Source organism: Procambarus clarkii, chromosome 60, assembly GCF_040958095.1.
Source record: "Procambarus clarkii isolate CNS0578487 chromosome 60, FALCON_Pclarkii_2.0, whole genome shotgun sequence".
In the NCBI taxonomy this organism is placed as follows: Eukaryota; Metazoa; Arthropoda; class Malacostraca; order Decapoda; family Cambaridae; genus Procambarus; species Procambarus clarkii.
The window spans coordinates 13,185,064-13,206,597 of record NC_091209.1 but is presented as its reverse complement, the minus strand read 5'-3'; the positions used below and the strand labels follow the sequence as shown (position 1 = coordinate 13,206,597).

The following is a 21,534-nucleotide window of genomic DNA, read 5'->3' as shown; positions in this document are numbered from 1 at the left end:
TTCTTGTATATATATAAATAAATAAATAAATAAATAAATAAATAAATAAATAAATAAATAAACAGGAGAGGGTGCAGGGGCGTCACCTCCGCGTCCCGTCAACAGATGGCGCTACTTTATAAGACCATCAACACGTTTTCTAAATTACTAAATTGTTTATAATCGAGTTAAAATTTATTCCGTTTATTAATGTATATAGAAACACTGAGATAAGGACTGCTCCTGAACAAATAGCTTGGATGTGTCACAAAGGAAAGGTTGATGATATTCTGGAGAGATATATAAGAATTTTTTCGGGGGTGGGGGTTCCGCGCCGCTGGCCCTCACGGGATTGGGGGTGCTCCGACGGAACCCCCAAAGTGAACCCCCAAAACTAATTAGAGATGTCACTTCACTGTATTTGATTTAATCATCATTATAACGGCTATCCATTAATATTATTTCAGTATAATAATTTATGGTTATTCACTAATCATTATTAGTCACCATAATTAATTATCCACTTTAATTATCTATTTATTCGTTATAATGAGCTAGTATGCTTCTTCATTTAAGGATTATCAATTACTTAATCACTTATGATTATTAATTAATTATTTGTATTTAATAAATAATTAATTATTATTTATTATTATAAAAATAAATTAAGTCCCACTCTGTGAGCGTTTTCTTCCAATCCGCAGAAATAAGAATTTTGCACCTGTAATCTTTTATTGAATTATGTGTGTAGCGAGTTAATCTTATACTCGCTCCATTATCTCATTATCTTAATAGCATAACTAATTAGCACTAATTACAGAAGCTACAATCCTTTCCCCAATTACAGGTAATACTCTTCTCATCTTGTTGGAGGGAGCTGAGGTAGATAAAAAGATAAGTACTGAAGATAAAAACTAAGTACCACCTAATTAACTCAATGTAATCTACCTCACCCCTAAATGTCAACCCATGTCTACGATTTTTTACAATGCTGTTTGTTGACCAAATTCATACCTAATGTTCATACCTAATTTTCAGGACAAGGTTTGAGCAGGATCGCCATGGGATGTGTTATTGTATATCCTAATGAAATCAAATAAAATAATCATATTGTATATCCTAATGAAATCAAATACTAATTGATTTGAGGACCATTGTATCCCTAGCGCCCGGGAATGGGAGCAAATGGTGCATCCGACCAAAGGGACGGATGGGGGGTGGAAGGGGCTTATAGAAGCAAATGGAAAGGAGGTTAATTAATGGTGCGCGTGGAAGGGAAGAATGTGGGAGCGTTTTCTTGGCAACCAGTTTCAAACAGACACAACACCAGTCTCTAAACCCCGGACTAGTAAGTCGTGTTTCAGCTCCCTGTTGTTATATTCACTTCGTAATTACTTGCCATGGAATTTATGAATCTCGACCTCATTAGTTGCGAGGTACAGGAGGTACTGTAAGCAGTACAGTGTTAATAAAGCTTTAAATTGGCCAGGATACTACGCTGGTGGTGTTGGTATGTATTGATCTATGTGTACTAGTGCAACAGGCTAGATGATTGTGTGGTCTGTCTGGCTCCTGGCCGTCTTGCTGATCTGGTAAGTATTTTGGATTTTTAGTCAAGTGTCTCGATTACTATTTATCTCTATTATATCTTCAGCATTTTTCTTGGACAGCGCTATCTTCAGTTCTATTGTTCGTCCGCCCTGTTTGTACTCATACTGCTTGCTAGCTCGTATGTAAATTTCTTAATGTTGTCTGTTTACTTGTCCCAGTCTTTTTACTACTAGCCTACTGTTATTTTAGTATCTGTTTTTTATTACTACTCTTGTTCCTTGCGGCCTTCAGGGTGTTTACAAATTGGGGTTCAGTTTCTGACCCCAATTTGTGCCTTTGTAGCGTTTACTACCACTCAGAGGTTGAGTACGGGGTACATAATAAACGTACTAAACTAGCTTAGAATAGTCGGTATAGTGACCATCTATTAAGAACATAAGAACATAAGAACATAAGAACAAAGGTAACTGCAGAAGGCCTATTGGCCCATACGAGGCAGCTCCTATTCTATAACCACCCAATCCCACTCATATACTTGTCCAACCCGTGCTTGAAACAATCGAGGGACCCCACCTCCACAATGTTACGCGGCAATTGGTTCCACAAATCAACAACCCTGTTACTGAACCAGTATTTACCCAAGTCTTTCCTAAATCTAAACTTATCCAATTTATATCCATTGTTTCGTGTTCTGTCCTGTGTTGATACTTTTAATACCCTATTAATATCCCCCCGGTTATGTCCATTCATCCACTTGTAAACCTCTATCATGTCACCCCTAACTCTTCGCCTTTCCAGTGAATGCAACTTAAGCTTTGTTAATCTTTCTTCATATGAAAGATTTCTAATTTGGGGAATTAACTTAGTCATCCTACGCTGGACACGTTCAAGTGAATTTATATCCATTCTATAATATGGCGACCAAAACTGAACTGCATAATCTAAATGGGGCCTAACTAGAGCAAGATATAGCTTGAGAACCACACCAGGTGTCTTGTTACTAACGCTGCGATTAATAAATCCAAGTGTCCGATTTGCCTTATTACGAACATTTATGCATTGATCCTTTTGTTTTAAATTCTTACTAATCATAACTCCCAGATCCCTTTCGCAATCCGACTTCGCAATCACAACACCATCTAGCTCGTATCTTGTAACTCTATCATCATTACCTAACCTCAGAACTTTACATTTATCAGCATTAAACTGCATCTGCCAATCCTTTGACCATTTCAAAACCCTATCTAGATCAACTTGAAGTGATAGTGAGTCCTCCTCCGAATTAATTACCCTACCGATTTTCGTATCATCGGCAAATTTGCAAATGTTGCTACTCAAACCTGAATCTAAATCATTTATATATATTATAAACAACAGAGGTCCCAGGACAGAGCCTTGAGGCACTCCACTTACAACATTTTCCCACTCTGACTTGATTCCATTTATACTAACTCTCTGTTTCCTTTGGTATAGCCATGCTCTAATCCAGCTTAATATAGCACCCCCAATACCATGAGACTCTATTTTTTTAATCACTTTCATGTGGCACTGTATCAAAAGCTTTGCTAAAGTCAAGGTATACAACATCGCAATCCTTACCACTATCAACTGCCTCAACAATGCTAGAATAAAAAGATAACAAATTTGTTAAACATGAACGGCCATTTATAAAACCATGTTGCGACTCAATTATTAATTTATGTTTTTCAAGATGAAGACGAATTTTATTTGCTATTATAGATTCGAGTAACTTTCCCACAATAGACGTTAGGCTAATTGGTCGATAGTTAGACGCAAGTGATCTATCTCCTTTCTTAAAAACTGGTATCACATTAGCAACTTTCCAAAACTCTGGCACTCTGCCTGACTCTATTGATTTATTAAATATGGTTGACAGTGGGTCACAAAGCTCCTCTTTGCATTCTTTAAGCACCCTAGCAAACACTTCATCCGGCCCTGGGGATTTGTTTGGTTTGAGTTTTACTATTTGTTTAAGAACATCCTCCCTGGTAACTGCTAAACTCGTCAACCTGTCCTCGTCCCCACCCACATAGACTTGTTCGGCTGAAGGCATATTGTTAAGTTCCTCTTTAGTAAATACAGATACAAAATATTTATTAAAAATACTACTCATCTCTTCATCACTATCTGTTATTTGACCTGTCTCAGTTTTTAATGGACCTATCCTTTCCCTAGTCTTAGTACGATATAACTGAAAAAACCCTTTAGGATTTGTCTTTGCTTGCCCTGCTATGCGAACTTCATAGTTTCTTTTTGCTTTCCTTATCTCTTTTTTAACATTTCTAACCAGTTGTACGAATTCCTGTTCTAAAGTGACCTCCCCATTTTTAATCCTTTTGTACCAAGCTCTCTTTTTACCTATAAGGTTCTTCAAATTCTTTGTTATCCACTTTGGGTCATTAGTATACGATCTATTCAATTTGTATGGTATACTACGTTCCTGTGCTTTGTTTAGAATATTCTTAAATAAGTTATATATTGAATCCACATCGAAATCCCCATTTAAGTCACCTATCGCTGGGTTCATGTCTCGCTCCAAGACCGGCCCACACCCCATACCCAAGCCTTTCCAATCAATTTGACCCAAAAAAAGACATTCAGACAATTCAGACAATTATTCAGACAATAGATGAGACTTCCGGTAGATATAGCAAATGGATTTCTCCAAAGTTTTCCATAAAGTACCACATGAAAGATACCAAGGAAATTACAAGCACATCGAATAAATACTAAAACACTAGAACGGATAAAACAATGGCAAAAGCAAGTAAAACAAAGGGTCGTCCTAAATGGAAATTAATCTGAAGAAATGTGGTGAGTGTGGTACCGCAGGATTCCATTTTGGGGCCAACCCTTTTTTTCACATACAGTATATCAATGATATAGATGAGAATATTACAAACCACATTATAACATTTGCAGATGACACTAAGATCTATGGTAAAAGTAGGAAGCTAAAACGCTATTGAGGCGTAACAAAGAGGTCTACAATAACTACTAATGGTTGAAGACTGGCAAATGCTTTTCAGTATTAAAAATGCAAGACTGCGTATAGAGCATAACAGTGCACATCACCATTATTATTATATCAACAACATTACCATGCAGCAGATCGATGACGAAAAGGACCTGGGAGTTGGGATCCACCAGTCATTGAAAGCTGCACAAAAAGTGAATGTTACACGTTAAAAGGCCAACCAATTAACCTTAGGAACCGGTCGTTGTCAACCCTTAAGCCTCGAAGAAGACAATATATGCAGCACCCGGGAGAGCCTCTCTCGTGCACAGGCACATATTGTCTTTTTCTACCACCCCACTCCCCTTATATATTTATGTATATAGGGAAATTTATTGTACAAGATTACATGATTACAAAATGTGGCCTTAACACATACACAACACAACCAATACAAGTAAAATGAAAAACACGCCAATGGGAAACATTGATAAGTCACGGACAGATTCGATCATTATTGCAAGTCAGACACTTCTTCGAATTCCTCCGAAGTTGGACTCGTACCCAAGATGCAACAGGCATTTCCCCACTGAATCGCGACACTGAGGCGCTGGAACAAGAAACTTTTCCCTCTCTGGTCTTTTGTAGCGCCGATCGGTTTGTCCCCCAATTCCTTCAGGAACTTCAATGCACATGACAGGGGACTGGGGCCTGACAGCTGAGTGGACAGCACTTCGGATCCATAGTCCTGAGGTTCCGGGTTCGATCCCCGATGGAGGCGGAAACAAATGGGCAGAGTTTCTTTCACCCTGATGCTCCTGTTCACCTAGCAGTAAATAGGTACCTGGGAGTTGGACAGCTGCTACGGGCTGCTTCCTAGGGGTGTGTAACAAAAAGGAAGCCTGGTTAAGGACCGGGCCGCCTAAGCCCCGAAATCATCTCAAGATAAGAGAACTCAAAACAATCTTTGACTTCCAGGAAAAGAAGGTGATTATTCAACTGTTCAAGTCTCTGGTGCAGCCCCCATCTGAACTTCTGTATTCAAGCATGGAGACCTCACGGTCAAAATGACATATCTCTTTTGATTTGAAAAAAAAAAAAAATTCAACAGTGACAAAAATAATTTCTGAACGAATTCAACAGTCATATCAGGAAATGTTGAGGACCACAGGGCTAACAACACACCAGACATGACAGGGCTGCTCTCATAGAAACCTTTAAAATACTAACCAAGTTGGAGGATATTAGTCCAGACCACATTTTTAAAAGGTCAAATGTGACGTACACAAGGGCCAACGGTATCAAGCTCAACAAGTCACTATGTAGGAGATACTTATTAGCCCAAAGGAGTATAAGCCCACGGAACCACCTACCTGCCGAAGTCGTAAATTACAAGACAATACTGCAGTTCCAACTTCAATTGGAGAGATATTTGCGAAACCGCCAGCTTCCTGTCCCTGTCGTGGCCATTAGAGACATAGTGGCCCCTTAAGTAAATTTAGGTAAATTATCAGTGCTCTTTGTAATTTCACATGTAATAATGTAATCTCAAATCCTTCTCTCTCCTGCACTGAACAACCTTATATATAGTGCCAAGCTCCATTTTTGGTACATTTACTTCACAGTGTCATGTATGCATTACCACCTCTGTCTTTAACTTGCAAAGATTGTAGTTAAATATACGAGCTACAGGTGGAACTTTCTAGTTATATATTTTTGGAGGGGCATACACATTGCCATTTTATGTCTCCCGTTTTCCTTGGCTGCCCGTGTTATCGAGTCCAGAGATAACCTTCTATCACATAATATATCTTGAGGTGTATGACATCTTACATCGATAACCTTATGTCGTGCTGTGATAGTCTTATCACAAGCTCCCTTCAACCTCGCATGACTGTACCAGTTCTATATATCTTGAGGTGTATGACATCTTACATCGATAACCTTATGTCGTGCTGTGATAGTCTTATCACAAGCTCCCTTCAACCCCGCATGACTGTACCAGTTCTCAAAACTAGTTATGGACTTGACAACTTTTTGAAGCATTAGCCTCATCTTGTATATCTTATGGTTGCAGATTCATAGGGACTTTTTATTTTGCTTTTTGGATAGACTGTGTTTAGGTTTGTAAGCAAATTGATTGCTCATTCTTATGAGAATAAGATGAACTTAAAATACTTTCTTTTATAGCAACTACAATGAATTAAATTCAAATTGAAAACTTGATTCATAAATGTTTATACTGTAATTGAATTATTTTACACAGAATTGCAAAATATTATTTACATAAGCGAAACATATTAACAGCATGATACCTAATCATTATAATTATATATTATATAATCTAGATGTAGATTTAGACGCTAAATTTCAATCTGCAGATCCGCTAAATACGAAAATCATACCTGTTGGAGCTAGGACAAGGTGGAGGTGGCCCCAGGGATGGGGAAGCTTGGGGTGAAGCTACGACCCAGCAGGACGACCTGCGCCAGGGTCGTCGAGGAGCCCGGGACGGTCCTGAAGGAGGTGGTCACGGACTCAGGACTCAAGACGCCACTTCTTCCTAGTCAGTGACCGCGTTATATATACACCTCCACTCTATAAGAGACAAACCATTATTCATTCGTCTAACGTATCAGTTGCTTCAAGAAACGTGCAAGTTGACCATATATATATATTTTTACATAAGCACTCAATATTGCATTTTAAGTTTCAGTTATAACATTGGCAAGGCTTTAAACAGGGTTTAAAGAATGTTTACCTTCTTCTCACTGTGCCTGCAGCTGCCCCTGCTTCAGGAGTACGCCAGCGGGTCAAAAAGGCGCAGCAGCAGCCCAGGTATGTCCCTACTGACTGGGACGACTCTCTTCCCTACGGCGGCAAGGTCTTCCTGGCCAGACGGAAGCTGCCGGATAGCTGGTTCTGCGTCGCCTTACAGGTTACTCATGCCTCTTAACGTGACAAATATCTGCGTGTTTTCCTGTAATCTCACAAGTACTATCCTGTGTTATTATATTTTGTGAGAAGACATTACCACTACTTAACAATAATAATAATAATAATAATAATAATAATAATAATTATAATAATATATTATAATATTCATATTTTTTCTTTCTTAACACACACACCTACTGTTCACCACCGTCCTCTTAATCTCTGTGTACCAATATCCCCATCACAATATCTGTACACCACAACTACCATAATTATAACGTGCCAACACCACTACACCCACCACAACTACCACAAACCTCTATGTGTACTACACCAACCACAACTACCACAAACCTCTATGTGTACTACACCAACCACAACTACCACAAACCTCTATGTGTACTACACCCATCACAACTACCACATAACTCTACACCCACCACAACTACTGTACCACATAACTCTATGCCTCCTACTACACCCACCACAACTACCACATACCTCTACACCCACCCACCACCGCAGGTACTGGTAATAGCAGGATCAGTGGGGCTGGTGTACTACGCATGGTACCACGGTGACCACATGCACTACCACATCACCAAGGTGTATGCTCACCTGGGTCACCGTGAGGCCCAGGCCACCGTCGGCCACAAGCTTCTCAATGGTAAGCATGATGGGTTCCTGAACGAATCTGTGTTTTAATTCTTGACGATGTCTTCTTAGCCTAGAGCTCTCTATTCCAAAGCTCGTCTTAAGCCTTACCATGAAACAAAATCCACCTGTCAGTTTGCACTCAGAACCCTAATTACTGTTGGGTGAATAGGGGCACCCAGAGCCCTAATTACTGTTGGGTGAATAGGGGCACCCAGAGCCCTAATTACTGTTGGGTGAATAGGGGCACCCAGAACCCTAATTACTGCTGGGTGAAAAAGGGCACCTAGAGCCCTAATTACTGCTGGGTGAATAGGGGCACCCAGAGCTCTAATTACTGTTGGGTGAACAGGGGCACCCAGAGCCCTAATTACTGCTGGGTGAACAGGGGCACCCAAGTCCATAATTACTGCCGGGTGTGCAGGGGCACCCTGTCAATCCTCCCTGTCCAGAACTCGAACCCAGCATGGGGCAAGTGTGTTACCACTGTCGACAACGGCGTTGATGTATACAGTCAATCAATTTAATAACATCTTTGTCTACAGAGAATACATTATGTGTGATAATGCTGCATGATAGGTGTATGCATCTAGAATTCTAAATTGTAATTAAGTACCCAATTACAGATTTTGTTTTCTTCAATTTTAAGCAAAATTAACAAACAATTCTTAAAACTAATAACCATTATAAGAATAAAAATTATGACAAGAATAATATCAATTCAGTTTTTGTTAGAATGATTAATTTCATAATACCTGTACTGTATACTAATTCATGTAGACATTAAATTCAAAAGTTATAGGAGAAGAAAAGGACAGAATAACAGTACCCATTAGCCACTTACCTGGTGTCTACAGGTAAGGGGGTGGAGATGAACCACACCGCAGCCATGGAATGGTTCAAGAAGGCTGCCGACCAGGGTCATCCCGAGGCCTCGTACAACGTTGCTGTTGGTCACCTCCAGGGCCATCATATCGGACTGCAGCCAGGGTGAGGGAGAGACACCTAGTGAGGTGCGGTGAGGCAAGAAGAGGGAAGAGATGTACTGAGAGAAGGAAGGAGGAAGACGGGAGGGGAAAATACTAGAAGATAAGGCATGATAGGGAGGGGGATGTACAGGAAAAGCAAAAAGAAGAGAGAGATGAATAGGTATAGGAAGAGAAGGAAGAAGAGGGGAGGCAGGGGAAAGAGGGAGAGGAGGGGAGGGACTGGGTAGTACTGTATATAGACTCCAATTAATGCTACCCTATTTTGTATAAATATTTTTCCTTACACTATTACATGGAGTTCTCTAAATTTATTCTGGCTGATCAAAATTATGCCCATTTTAACATTGGCTAACAAAGTAATAATTCAGGAAATAAAGTATTTTATACAGTATAACAACTTCATAAAATGCAATTGCACTGGGATAGTCTGCTCTAGGCCCAGCACTGGGATAGTCTGTTCTAGGCCCAGCACTGGGATGGTCTGCTCTAGGCTCAGCACTGGGATGGTCTGCTCTAGGCCCAGCACTGGGATGGTCTGCTCTAGGCCCAGCACTGGGATGAACTACTATATGCCATGCTGTGTTGTGAAGACATTCAGTGTGACTGATAACTATGGTACTGTACCTCCATTTATAAACGTTGCTCTTCTACAGTGATGCGCACAAGCTGATCAGACACGCCGCCTCCAACGGGGTGCCCCAGGCAGTGGAGGTACTGGAGAAGGTCTGCTCCACAGGCCACTGTGACATCTAACCTCGAAGTTCATGCTGAAGGCAATAATTAGTGCCTGTACGCTACCATCCAGAATTGCATTTCTTAGCTTTTCTTTAATTATAAATTAAGTTTTACTTATAATTGCCCAACACCTACCACTGAGATTAATCTTGAATCCAATTCCAGTGCTTCTTCCACTTTTTAAGTGGCAAAAGCATTTGATCAATGTTTCATTTCACCTGACACCTCTGTTCACCTAGCAGTAAAATAGGTACCAAGGTATTGGACAACTGTTGTAGTGTATCCTAGGAAGGTCAGTAGTTGGCCTAGGTAAGCTTAACTGGCCTTCAGTTTCCAACAATGTGATGCTGTAATCCCTTGGTTCACAATAACATTATGCATCTCACACACACACACACAGACTACAAGACTAAAATATTGGGAGATTATGGGGAACTAAATCTCACATAGCTGGAAAAAAAGAAGTTAGGGTAGACATGATCAGCACATACAAGATCCTCAGAGGAATTGATAGGGTAGATAAACACAATTTATTTAACACGGGAAACAGGTGGAAACCGAGTACTCAGATGAGCCACAGAGATAGTAGAAAAAACTTTTTTTAGTGTTAAGAATAGTTAACAGATGGAATGCATTAGGCAGTGATGAGGTGGAGGCGGACTCCATACACAGTTTCAAATGTAGATATGATAGAGCTTAATAGGCTCCGAAATCTGTACACAGATTGATTGACAGTCGAGAGACGGGACCAAAGAGCCGAAGCTCAACCTAGGCGAGTACAGCAATTGTTCAAAAGTTCCACATTAATATTTGTATTGGAAAATAAAATAAAATAAAAATTTTGTATGTTTTATTTACATATTTATAAGAAATGATAAAATACGTAACAAAGAAGTTTTCCACTACACTTCCTACAGTATTATAAGTCTTTTAAAATATATCCAACAATTTGCTACTCTTTTTAAATGTTGAAAATAGAGTACCTATGAAGCAGCTACATTTACAAAGATGAAACATCTGCAATGGAAGTCAATAGTATACATAATGGGAGCGGAAAAAAAGGAGGATACCGAAAAATTAATAACTTACGATAAAAATGAGAATGTATTTAATACTTGTTAGGAAATGTCTGACACAGCAGGAGTGTTTGCCTATTAACACACCCTTTGGTTAGTACATGTTCGTCGTAACTTATGTCTTCTGATACCACAAAAGCCAACATATTGCAGTTACAATACTGTTATCTACACTTAAATAACTGCAATCAAATACAGTCTTAAAACCATCATGTGGCAATACACCATCACTTTTATTAGATAAAAAAATAGATAATTAATACAGATTACTTGCCAGAACATCTACACGTCAGCACTAACACACATTACATGAAACCTGCCACCACAACCACAACACTTCTAGTACACATTCACTTTATGCACCTTACTCAAAATGAAACTTATTAAAAAATAATAATAATAATAATAATATGCTAGATATTTTAGCATGCACCCTCCCATAATTTTCATAATGATTGAATAAACAATTCTCAAAAGAAAGCTCTAAGAAAGAATATTAGTAAGAGTAAGAATATGTAACAAAGAGGTCATAGGGATCCTTGAGAAAGTCAATATGAGAGCAGAAAGACATAACATGAGCACTGCCAAAGGAGTCAGTAATACTTCTTGAAACAAATCACCCCCTCTCTCCTTCAGCAAAGCTTGGCAACAACAAAGGAAGGTGCTACATCTCACTTCAATATGGATACAGTATTTTCTTCATGCCATGGTAAACACAGATGGTATACTGTACTGCAAACTTGGATAGTACAGTATTCTATCAAATGTTAAAAATATTTAACCCTTTTTTTTGTTTAATAAATGCATGAATTACACTAAAACAAGTTGAACAAAAATTCAAAGTAATATAACAGTGCAGAGAATAATTCACAAAACATGGCTGAAACACAAGTTCATAAGGGGTCCAGGATGTACCTAAATATCTTCACTTTCAATTCACTTCATATATGTGATTATGGTTATTTATTTCAGCCATATTACTGTGACATTCTCTGCATTAGTCTTCACAATCAGATTGAGTTAATCTTTCAACCCTACACTAAACATAGTCTTTGTTATTCAATACAACAAGCAAATATCAATGGATGCTATTATAACAGCCAAATACATTCTACAATGCATCAAAATCAGCTGTCTAAAAATTGTAATTGATTTTATGATATTAGTAAACTTTGAACAGAATTTTTACTGCAATTACAACAATGACATTATTTTTTCAGCCTGCCTAACCATAGACTTCATACACATCAGATGATTCACCTATTCCCAAGAAAACTCATAGACAATATCCCAACATTTGTTAAGAGATCACCATAGCTTTCCTCCAAATGTATATGAAAAAAGGAACAACTCAAATTGTCAACATGTTGAATAATAATTTTCTGCTAATTGAATATCCATAGTCTTACACACTGGTGTTTCAGGATTTAAATAATCTATGGCCAATGGGTGTCACAAACACAGCAAATTTAACAAAATTCACTACTATCCACATTCAATACAAATTTTGTACAACACTGCTTGCCAATTCCAAAACAGCAAGCTTGGAAATGTAGAAGACAAAAATTCCATCCATTTATATAGAAAACAGTCTTGAAAGCCAAAGATGCTGAACTATACAACTGATCTATTTCTCAAATGAGCTGTAGACCGTGGCCACATATGATTTGTACAGAGCATCACTATGTGCACATAAAAAGATACATCTGCAGAGAATAAATCACAATTATGTGGCTGAAACAAATAACACATTCCCCGCAATTTAATAAAACAAAATGAAAGTGATGACATAATCATGTCACGAATCAACAAGGGTCCAGGATGGACCGAAACATTGCCACTTGCATTTTATGTGTGGTTTTGGACTTTGAACTATTTATATACACATAATTGTCCTGGTATCAGAATGTTTCAAATGTATAGCTCCAGTTTCAATGCCATACTTTACTAAATAACTGCAAAGCTGTTCTTAATTAAATCAAGATTACTGTATATAGATAAAAATATCTTCAAGAACAGCTTATCATATTACACAGAGGTTCAGTATATGCAACTCGGAAGCATTGCACAAGAGCTACATGATTTGTATCGTCATTTGCCACTTAAAGTTTTCCAGACAAGTCTTTGCTATGCAAAAATTTCAGTATTTGATACTCATGGGTAGAGCAACCTGTTAAGTTTCAGATATGCAGTACAGGAGGCCTCTAAAGCTCACTGGGAATTTCTAGTAAGTGCAGTTATAGCACTGCTGGAAATAAAGGTGTCTCGGTAGATTCTGGGGAGCCTCCTCCACCTCTTACAGCTACTTAAGAAGAGACTGTAGGTTGGTGAATGCTTGACTGGCCATGGGGCGGATGGTGAAGCGGCCACCTTGCACCACCTGCACATTCCCACCACCGCTGGCTTGCACCACCTGAAGAGCACATTCATTATGGAATGAAAGGAAATCTCTACTAATTTCTTAAAATTAATACAGTACTATATTTCTTAATTTACCTACCTGCTCAATGCACATTGAAATGCTAAAATAAACAAAGTACTCAAATTTATATTTGAACATTTGTATACATTAAAACATTAAAATAGAAAAGAATTCTTGAAATGATCCAGAATTTTGGCCAAAAATTAAGTCATTTCTGTTTATGCCATCCTTCATTACCAAAATATGTAAAACTCCAAGAGGTAGACAGACAGGGTTGAAATAAAGCTGAATGACCACATGACCCATATCACACTAATCCCACTTTGCTTGCTGTGTCTGATCCCAGACTAAACCAGACCTCATGGGCAGTGAATGATGAAGCAAACCCCTTGCACCATTGATTATCCTTAAAGGCTGAGGGACAAAATTAAAACACCCAGAGAATATGGCAGTAACTATGTTACTAAAGCAGTATGTAAATAAATTCCAGAACATCTCGTACAAGATTAAGGAAGAGAAACATGCAGGGGGGTAATTCAAGATACTATTGCATGCAATCATAGAAGGTTGGTGATCAAGACACAAGACCACAGTAGCTGTGTACACACACATTTAATCTGATTCTTTGGATGAGGGGTGGGGAGGAAGCATATTAAAAATCAGTGATATCCAATTACATAGCTCACTTCTACCACCAATGCTGCCACAGATGAGGCATAAAACCTTAACCTTAGTAAGGATGCAGATGCAGATGCCGATGCCAAGGGTAGCAGAAATGCTCTCTTTCTACTGCGCCGGAGTGGGCTAAAAAAATAATCAAAATACACATCAGAAGAGAACCAAACACAATATAGAAACGGTTGTGGAGGAATTTTACCCATTTTTCTCAACAAATTAAACAGGGGACTTGAGGAAGCAGTTGACTGAAGACAAAAGTGTGACTGAAATAAAGATTTAAGGATAATCAAAGTGACCCCATTCTTTCACTCCACAGTACTGTACCTTTCCTTAAGTAACAACCTGTTGAACTACTCCCATCAAATTCCAACAAATTATTTACAATAATATCTCAAATGCTTCACAAATTATCGGATAAGTATAAAATACTTACGTAATTTCATAGAGAAATGTCAAGCATTTACACAAAGCTAACTACTTCCCCTCTAACCTATTTCTACTATTTTCATGCATTGTTCACATTTGTGCTCTTTCTTCAAACACCATCTCTGATCATCATCTTTGCTTTCCTCACTGCCTCTTACACACAGGGATTCCCCCGAATACTCTTGTCACTCCCTCACTATCCTTTTGTCCATCACTGCCAGACTATCTAAATACACACAATCCTCGATTTTATGAGTCAGTCTTGATACACTCCAAGCTGCCCTTTAACTCAATGTGCTTACACAAATATAGAAACACTAGTGGTTCTTCCCAACTACCACTTTAAATGCACCAGCTGCTTACCTTCTCAGATTCATTCTACTCTTCGCTCTGCTTTCTCAGATTAGTGTCTAATCAATCGCACAACTCAAGTACTTATAAAAGTTATCAATCAATTCCAGTACTTCTCCATTGTCCTTCATTACACACACAGTTTTCATCTCACTCTTACTTTGAGTAACTATAATGACCTCCAGTAGCCTTCTCTCTCTCTCTCACACATGCACACACAACATTTCAGATATTCTACATAAATCTCTCTTTCTCTGTTCTCATCACCATCTGCATACATCACATTTGATATACAGTAATACTCCATGCATTCCTATCATTCACTAAGCTCACACCCTTCTCTATATATATATTTAGAACAGAGGGGGGCCATATTAGCCTCTTAATTAACAGAAAAAAGGAATAAAATGACAAGAACAAAAGTGTGGAGAAAAAAGTTGGTAAATTGTATGATTTAGTGCACGTAGACGGTTGAAGTGGTGGGTTTCAGCTAAGCACAGGCCAACAAGCAAAACAACACTGTATACCTCTAGGTCATGTTTATTGAATGGATAAATTCAATTGCTCCAATAGTGTATTTAAATAAATTTAACCATTTAAGGTTGGATCCTTACATGTCTCTAAAGGACGACGAGCAACATCATATGATGTTACTAATTTTCATACCAGCATTTAAATGCTTTCACAAATATCCCATCAGCATCTATAGTATCGCCCAGCAGGCCTTGTACATGCATATTTATTAAACATGGGTTATTTTAAAAAGGGACACCCCTAATTAAAAAAAAAAAAAAACATGTGAATTACCTGTAAGCAAATGTAAATAATAAAAATCTTATGCTACAGTATATGTTGACTTGGTGAAGTGTGGAATTCAGAAAGAGCGGCAGGTCATACCCATGCCTCCAGCTGAATTCCACACTTTATCAGGCCAACACGAAGGTAGATATACATACCGGGAGATATTCTCTCACTTCTCATACATACCAGGAGATATTCTCCCACCTCTCATACATACAGGGAGATATTCTCCCACCTCTCATACATACCAGGAGATATTCTCTCACCTCTCATACATACAGGGAGATATTCTCTCACTTCTCCTACATACAGGGAGATATTCTCTCACCTCTCATACATACAGGGAGATATGCTCCACTTCCAATGCTCAGAATTAAAGTTTATTTGTTGGTTGGTTTCTTAATAACCTTTTTGTGGTGGACGGGCCTTTAGCTCAACACCAAACCCATTCTGACTGTTGGGTCAGTGGAAGTAAGCAAACTTGATTGTACTCTTACAATCAAGGACTAGGAACAAACAGGTTGCTAAGCCCAACAGGTGCATGGATAAAGAAAGTTATTATGTTAAGACTTAGCCAGTAACTTACTTACTGGCTAAGTTACTAACTTAAGCCAGTTAGACTTTAGAGTAGTTTTAGTACTAAAAAGTAAAGTACAGTACATCTCTTAATCCTACTTCTCAATGTAAAGAAACTCACTCACTGACTGACTGGCCCAGCAGTCAGAATTGGTGTGGAATTGGACTGAAGGTCTGACAGTGTTATTAACATCAATGCAATAGGTATACTGTAGTCCTGAGCAGTTTCAAACCAAACAAAACCCCTACCGAGTATACAGACAAGTGGGTAATATTTCTTAAATGTATATGTCCTGCCAGACAGACAGACACACTGAGATACCCCAAAGCATCCATCTTCATCATATCAAAACAAGAACAAAAATATGTAACAAAAAATTACAAGGCTTTGAGTAAATGAAAATCTCCAAGATTTGAAATTTGCAAATTGCACTTAGATTTTCTTGAGAGTAATTATTCCCCAAAAAGTATTTAATTTCTGAAAGAAATATCTTTTGTGAGGAATGCTCAGCACAGAACTCAAAAGCATGGCAAGTAAATACAAAAATGCAACACAATATTCTGACACACAAGGAAATATAAATAATATGATGTATCTACCAAAAAAGATCACTGGAACAGGATACGGATCGAATCAGCATCCTAGGGTCAGCCAAGACGCACGCCATGCCCATGTCGTGGTCCAAGAGCGTGGAGAGCATCTAAGGTGACCCAGGATGCTGGTCCCCCCCCCCACCTCCCGACACACACATACACACACACATCCAGCACCAATGTTCTTTACCATACTCCAACTAGTGTCATGCCAGAGCTGGTAATGCCCCTGGCTTATCTCCTATGGTGGAATTTAAAAAGTTTGTGATCCACATAGACACTGCTTGAAACCTAACAAAGAAAAGAAAGCTGACTGTTGAGACCTCCAGTAGCACTTAGCATTTCAAAACCCTAATTCCGCAAACCTAAACAGCAGAAAGGACAAGAAGTAGTCTCTACCCAAGGCTGCATTACTGGAGGGGAGACAACATAGCCAAGATAGGGTGTGAAGTTGGAGTCCCATCTAACAGGATAAAGGTAATTATTAGGAGCAAGTGCTAAGCCATTATGTCTATACTGTACAGCACTTGGAATGGGTGAGAATAAGGATTTGGGTTAGAATGGAGGAGAGGAATGGTACAAGCAATTTGGATGGTCCAGAAATGAACGCTGAGCTGCAAGAATTGAGACGGTCACTCTACTGTCGAGTCCAAGTGTCCAACATACAATATTGAGCCTGGCTTCACGTTGGGCCCGAGGAGTAGAAGAACACCCAAACCCCCTCTCCAGGTATGCTCCAGGTAAGTGGTTACATGACAAAGTAGCAGACTAGTGTTAAACATTTCAGGCAAATTTCATCTCCATACATTAAGATGGGAAGAAAACCTTATAGTACTTTAGTACAGTACTGTACTGTAATAGCCTACTACATTGTTGTTATCTTGTTATACATTAATAACCAACTTAGATTATGGCCTGTGACATAAAAACCTAATCAAGTAATATTATGCTCTACTCTACGAAAAAGAAGCAGCTACAGTACTGTATTGATAAAGTATTTATTGTACTCAAGTTCTATTCAAATTCAGGAGGAAAAATATATCCCCAAATTTTGTATTTAATAAATAAGATATGCACATCCACATGCAATACAAAATATCACTCATTAGTTATTAAGCTATGTTTTGCATAATACACCATTCTATATGGTCATACATTACCCTACAGAAACTAGGTCAAATGTTTTAAGCAACAATAGCAGCCGAGCATTGTGCAAAAACTAAACTAAAGAGAGTTATTGTATGCTTTTACAGAGAACTTATTACGCATATAATATAAACTAAATAAAAAAAAAATAAAGCTTAAATTATACTGAAACACAGCTTTCTGGGAGACCCCAGTCAATCTCCAGTAGCTTGCATCATAAACACATACAACGCTACCGTGCTTCTGGACAAGTGCAGGTCTACCACCCTGCAAACACACAACGTAACAGTCCCTATTTTTTTCCTTGTTATAACTTGTAATAATGTTATTACATCTTGTTATAACATTTTTATGATGTATTAGAATGTTGTTACAATTTTCTATATTGGTTGTTACAACTTGTTCAAAAGTTGTAGCAACGTCGTGTGTTTGGCAGGCGCAGACACCAGGAACATAGTCTGGCATGCTCATACTGCAAGGGGGAGTATGGGAATCTGAAACCAACTCCCAAAGTAGTAAAACTACCACCAAAAGATGAGGCAAAGCAAAACAAACAATGCTATTGATTAGAGACAAAAGAATGCAACAAGACCAATGGTAGATTCCCAAAGGAAATCAAGCAATATGCCACCAGGTGGCAGCACAGGTCTCCCATAGGTCTATATGGCATGCATCCTCGGTCAAGTGCTGCCCCAAAAACGACACATTTCCACAGGAAAGAAAAGCAAAAACAGATAGGTATATATATATATTATATATACTGCTCCACCAACATTTGTTCAGCTAGCCAATGATTTCTGCTCCTCTAAAGGCTCCATTCTAGCAAGGATACTCTGCATTGTGAGGTCCTGCTAATGCTATTATTAGAGGAAAATGCTCCTGGAAGCAATAATAAAAATCCAAGCCTGTCATGGATGCCTGTTGCTGCACAATAGGTATTCACAGCAATAAGTGACTGTGATTGGCCTTTGCATTGAAGATAAACATAAACAAATGTTGACATTGATTTAAAAAAAAATTACATGAGATTTTGTTATAAATAGCATGTCCAAATATGTATTCTATCATTTGTGCTAATAAAAAGTATTTTATTTGACCCTCCCAAAACCTAAAGATAAATTTTGGGCATTAAATGGAATCACAGGTCAAATAAAAGGAGTTCAGTTCTAATTTATCCAAATTGTAATTAAATGCATATCAATACACCTCACTTTTGTATTTTAAATTTAATCTCTGCCAATTTCTTATTAAATATAACATCCAGATTTAGCAATGCAAGCTGAAATTGCATACATGTATGTTAAAATACAGTGTTTAGGATATGAGAGTTCATGCATTGACTAACCCATATAGTTGACAACTGATAATTGCAGTCTTACCTGTACGCCACTGCCCCCGCTGGCCTGCACAATCTGCAGGTTGCCGACACTGCCCGCCGTAGTACCCTGCACCAGCAGGTTTTGTGTACCGCCGGCACCACCCTGAACCAGAAGATTTGTACCACTGCCACCGCCAACCAACTGTAGACCTCCAGTTGGGCCAGCACTGGTCATCACCACCATCTGATGACTTGGCCGCACTGTCCCGCCCATACCACGACCCACTGTCTGCACCAGCTGTACCGTTTGACCTTGTAAGTTGGCCAGTCCGCCCCCTGCAACCGTGATCAATTATGAGAAAAATAAAATACAAAATACAATAATCTGTATACAGTATATCAAAACTCAATTATTAATCTAAATTACAAACATGCAAAACTCACAGCTGAAAATATTAAGTACATTTTATTAATTGTAAATCAAATTTAAACTCTACAGATAGGCCAATATACAATAAATAATATTCAACTTTAATAAACTTCAACCTATTTTTAAATAAACCTACAAATCATGATGCTGTGCAGATAAATCTCTTCTCATACACAACCATTCCTTTAATCTCTAACTTACTCAAATCAAATGCAACAACAAATTGTTTAAATTTACTTAGTCCACTTTGAACTCAAAATCAATTTTTTTTTATTTTAGAATATGTATATAAAAAATGCTAACCTGAGCAGGTCACGTAGTAACTCCCTAAGGTAAAATTCCACTGTCTCAGTAGAAACTGTAACATCAAGGCAGAGAGGAAGGCATGCTGGGAACTGCTAGAGAGAAGACTTCAAACAGTTCATGCACCCACACACACTTAATGAAACTAGGCAGTGGAAACAGGAGACCAGACACAGGATACCGAATGGGAGAGGTAGTCCTTCATGAAACGGACAAAGAGAAAGATCTAGGAGTTGATGACGAATACAAAGCTGGAAAAAGTTCAGAGGTATGCCACTTGGCTAGTCCCAGAATTAAGCACATTAGTTACGAGGAAAGGCTGTGTGAAATGTACCTCACGGCACTGGAAGACAGAAGAGTATGGGGTGACATGATCACTACCTACAAAATTCTCAGAGGAATTGACAGGGTAGATAAAGATAAACTGTTTAACACAGGTGGTACACGTTCAAGGAAGGACAGGTGGAAACTGAGTGCCGAAATGAGCCACAGGGACGTTAGAAAGAACTTTTTCAGTGTCAGAGTAGTTAACAGATGGAATGCATTAGGCAGTGATGTGATGGAGGCAGACTCCATGCGCAGTCTCAAATGTAGATATGATAAGAGCCCAGTAGGCTCAGGAATCTGTACACCATTTGACTGACAGTTGAGAGGCGGGACCAAAGAGCCAGAGCTCAACCCCCGTAAGCACAATTAGGTAAGTACTTAAAGAGCTTGACTAAGAGAGCACTGGAAAGACATTGAAAAAGAATGCTCCTGTATTGACCGATTGAAAAGCTCCCTGTGGAACTTGTACCAGAATGTCACCTTGACTGACATCATGTTACAGTTCAATCTGTCTTCCTACAAAGAACTTCGCTTTTCGATCGTATGCATTACACAAGGCCAAAAATTGTCGTACTAGAAAATGGAAGCGGCTCGCGAAAGTGACATACCGTCGTTTTCTGTTTTGGACCCTTTGGTAGGTCAGGAGAGGACACTTTAAATTTACCGTTTTCTTGACATTGGGAAACCTTAGGACGGGCTGTGCAGTTTCCATTGTGACAGTAGAATCTTACCTAAGAGAGCAACCGAATGAGATAGCTCAGAAATATATATATGCTGTACTTAATTGAATGGCTACATCCACAGAGTACATTAATATTTGCTTTGAGTACCTGCTTGTGCAGTGGTAACTGTAGCAGTGGGCCTAGGACCGAGATGCAGGGACGTGGCAACCACTGAAGTGGTGGGCAGCGTATTTGGCGTGGCTGTACTGACTATTAACGTAGATGATGCTGGGGCAGCTGACCTAAGAATCTGAGCTACTGCTGCCACAGATGTCACAGCTGAAGTGGGTGTTGAAAGAGGGAGAGCAGTGGAGTATGTAACACCCGGTGTCATTGTGGGAACAGTTGCCAGAGTTGGTATTCCCGTAGCACGGGTGGTAGAGGATACAGTAGATGAAGCTGTAGACTGATGAAGAGTAGTAACTGTGGGTTTGATGCTCTGTGCTGAAGCACGAACCTTCTTGTATTCCCGGCGCCATGCAAGCCACTTGGACACCTGTGTTGAATATTACTAAAAATAACGAAAATGCCTATACTGTAGA

General features: G+C 38.9%; 2 protein-coding genes across 8 annotated transcripts in view; one reads left to right on the top strand and one right to left on the bottom strand.

The window, feature by feature from the left end:
* Window positions 1-1,193: 1,193 nt before the first annotated feature.
* LOC123766851 (uncharacterized) lies at window positions 1,194-10,662 on the top strand. 3 transcript variants are annotated; one of them, XM_045756262.2, is made up of 6 exons: window positions 1,194-1,327; window positions 6,889-7,073; window positions 7,291-7,445; window positions 7,970-8,111; window positions 8,956-9,088; window positions 9,741-10,662. In XM_045756262.2, exons 2-6 carry the CDS (start codon window positions 6,950-6,952, stop codon window positions 9,838-9,840), a joined length of 654 nt encoding a protein of 217 aa, XP_045612218.2. In that variant the 5' UTR covers window positions 1,194-1,327; window positions 6,889-6,949; the 3' UTR covers window positions 9,841-10,662. The 3 variants fall into 3 exon arrangements, with proteins under 3 accessions (XP_045612218.2, XP_045612219.2, XP_045612217.2); XM_045756263.2 differs by lacking the exon at window positions 1,194-1,327 and adding an exon at window positions 1,417-1,571; XM_045756261.2 differs by lacking the exon at window positions 1,194-1,327 and adding an exon at window positions 6,494-6,630.
* Window positions 10,658-21,534, bottom strand: part of YL-1 (Vacuolar protein sorting-associated protein YL-1) — a 28,892-nt gene continuing 18,015 nt past the window's right edge. For 4 of the 5 annotated variants that reach the window (XM_069307519.1, XM_045756267.2, XM_045756268.2 and 1 more), the window contains exons 9-11: window positions 21,101-21,488; window positions 19,272-19,546; window positions 10,658-13,311 (exon numbers count right to left, since the gene is read on the bottom strand). In XM_069307519.1, coding sequence (XP_069163620.1) covers window positions 13,201-13,311; window positions 19,272-19,546; window positions 21,101-21,488 — 774 coding nt within the window. In that variant the 3' untranslated portion in view covers window positions 10,658-13,200. Of the gene's footprint in view, window positions 13,312-14,049; window positions 14,125-19,271; window positions 19,547-21,100; window positions 21,489-21,534 lie in introns of all 5 variants that reach the window. The other variant, XR_006773875.2, reaches the window with a different exon arrangement.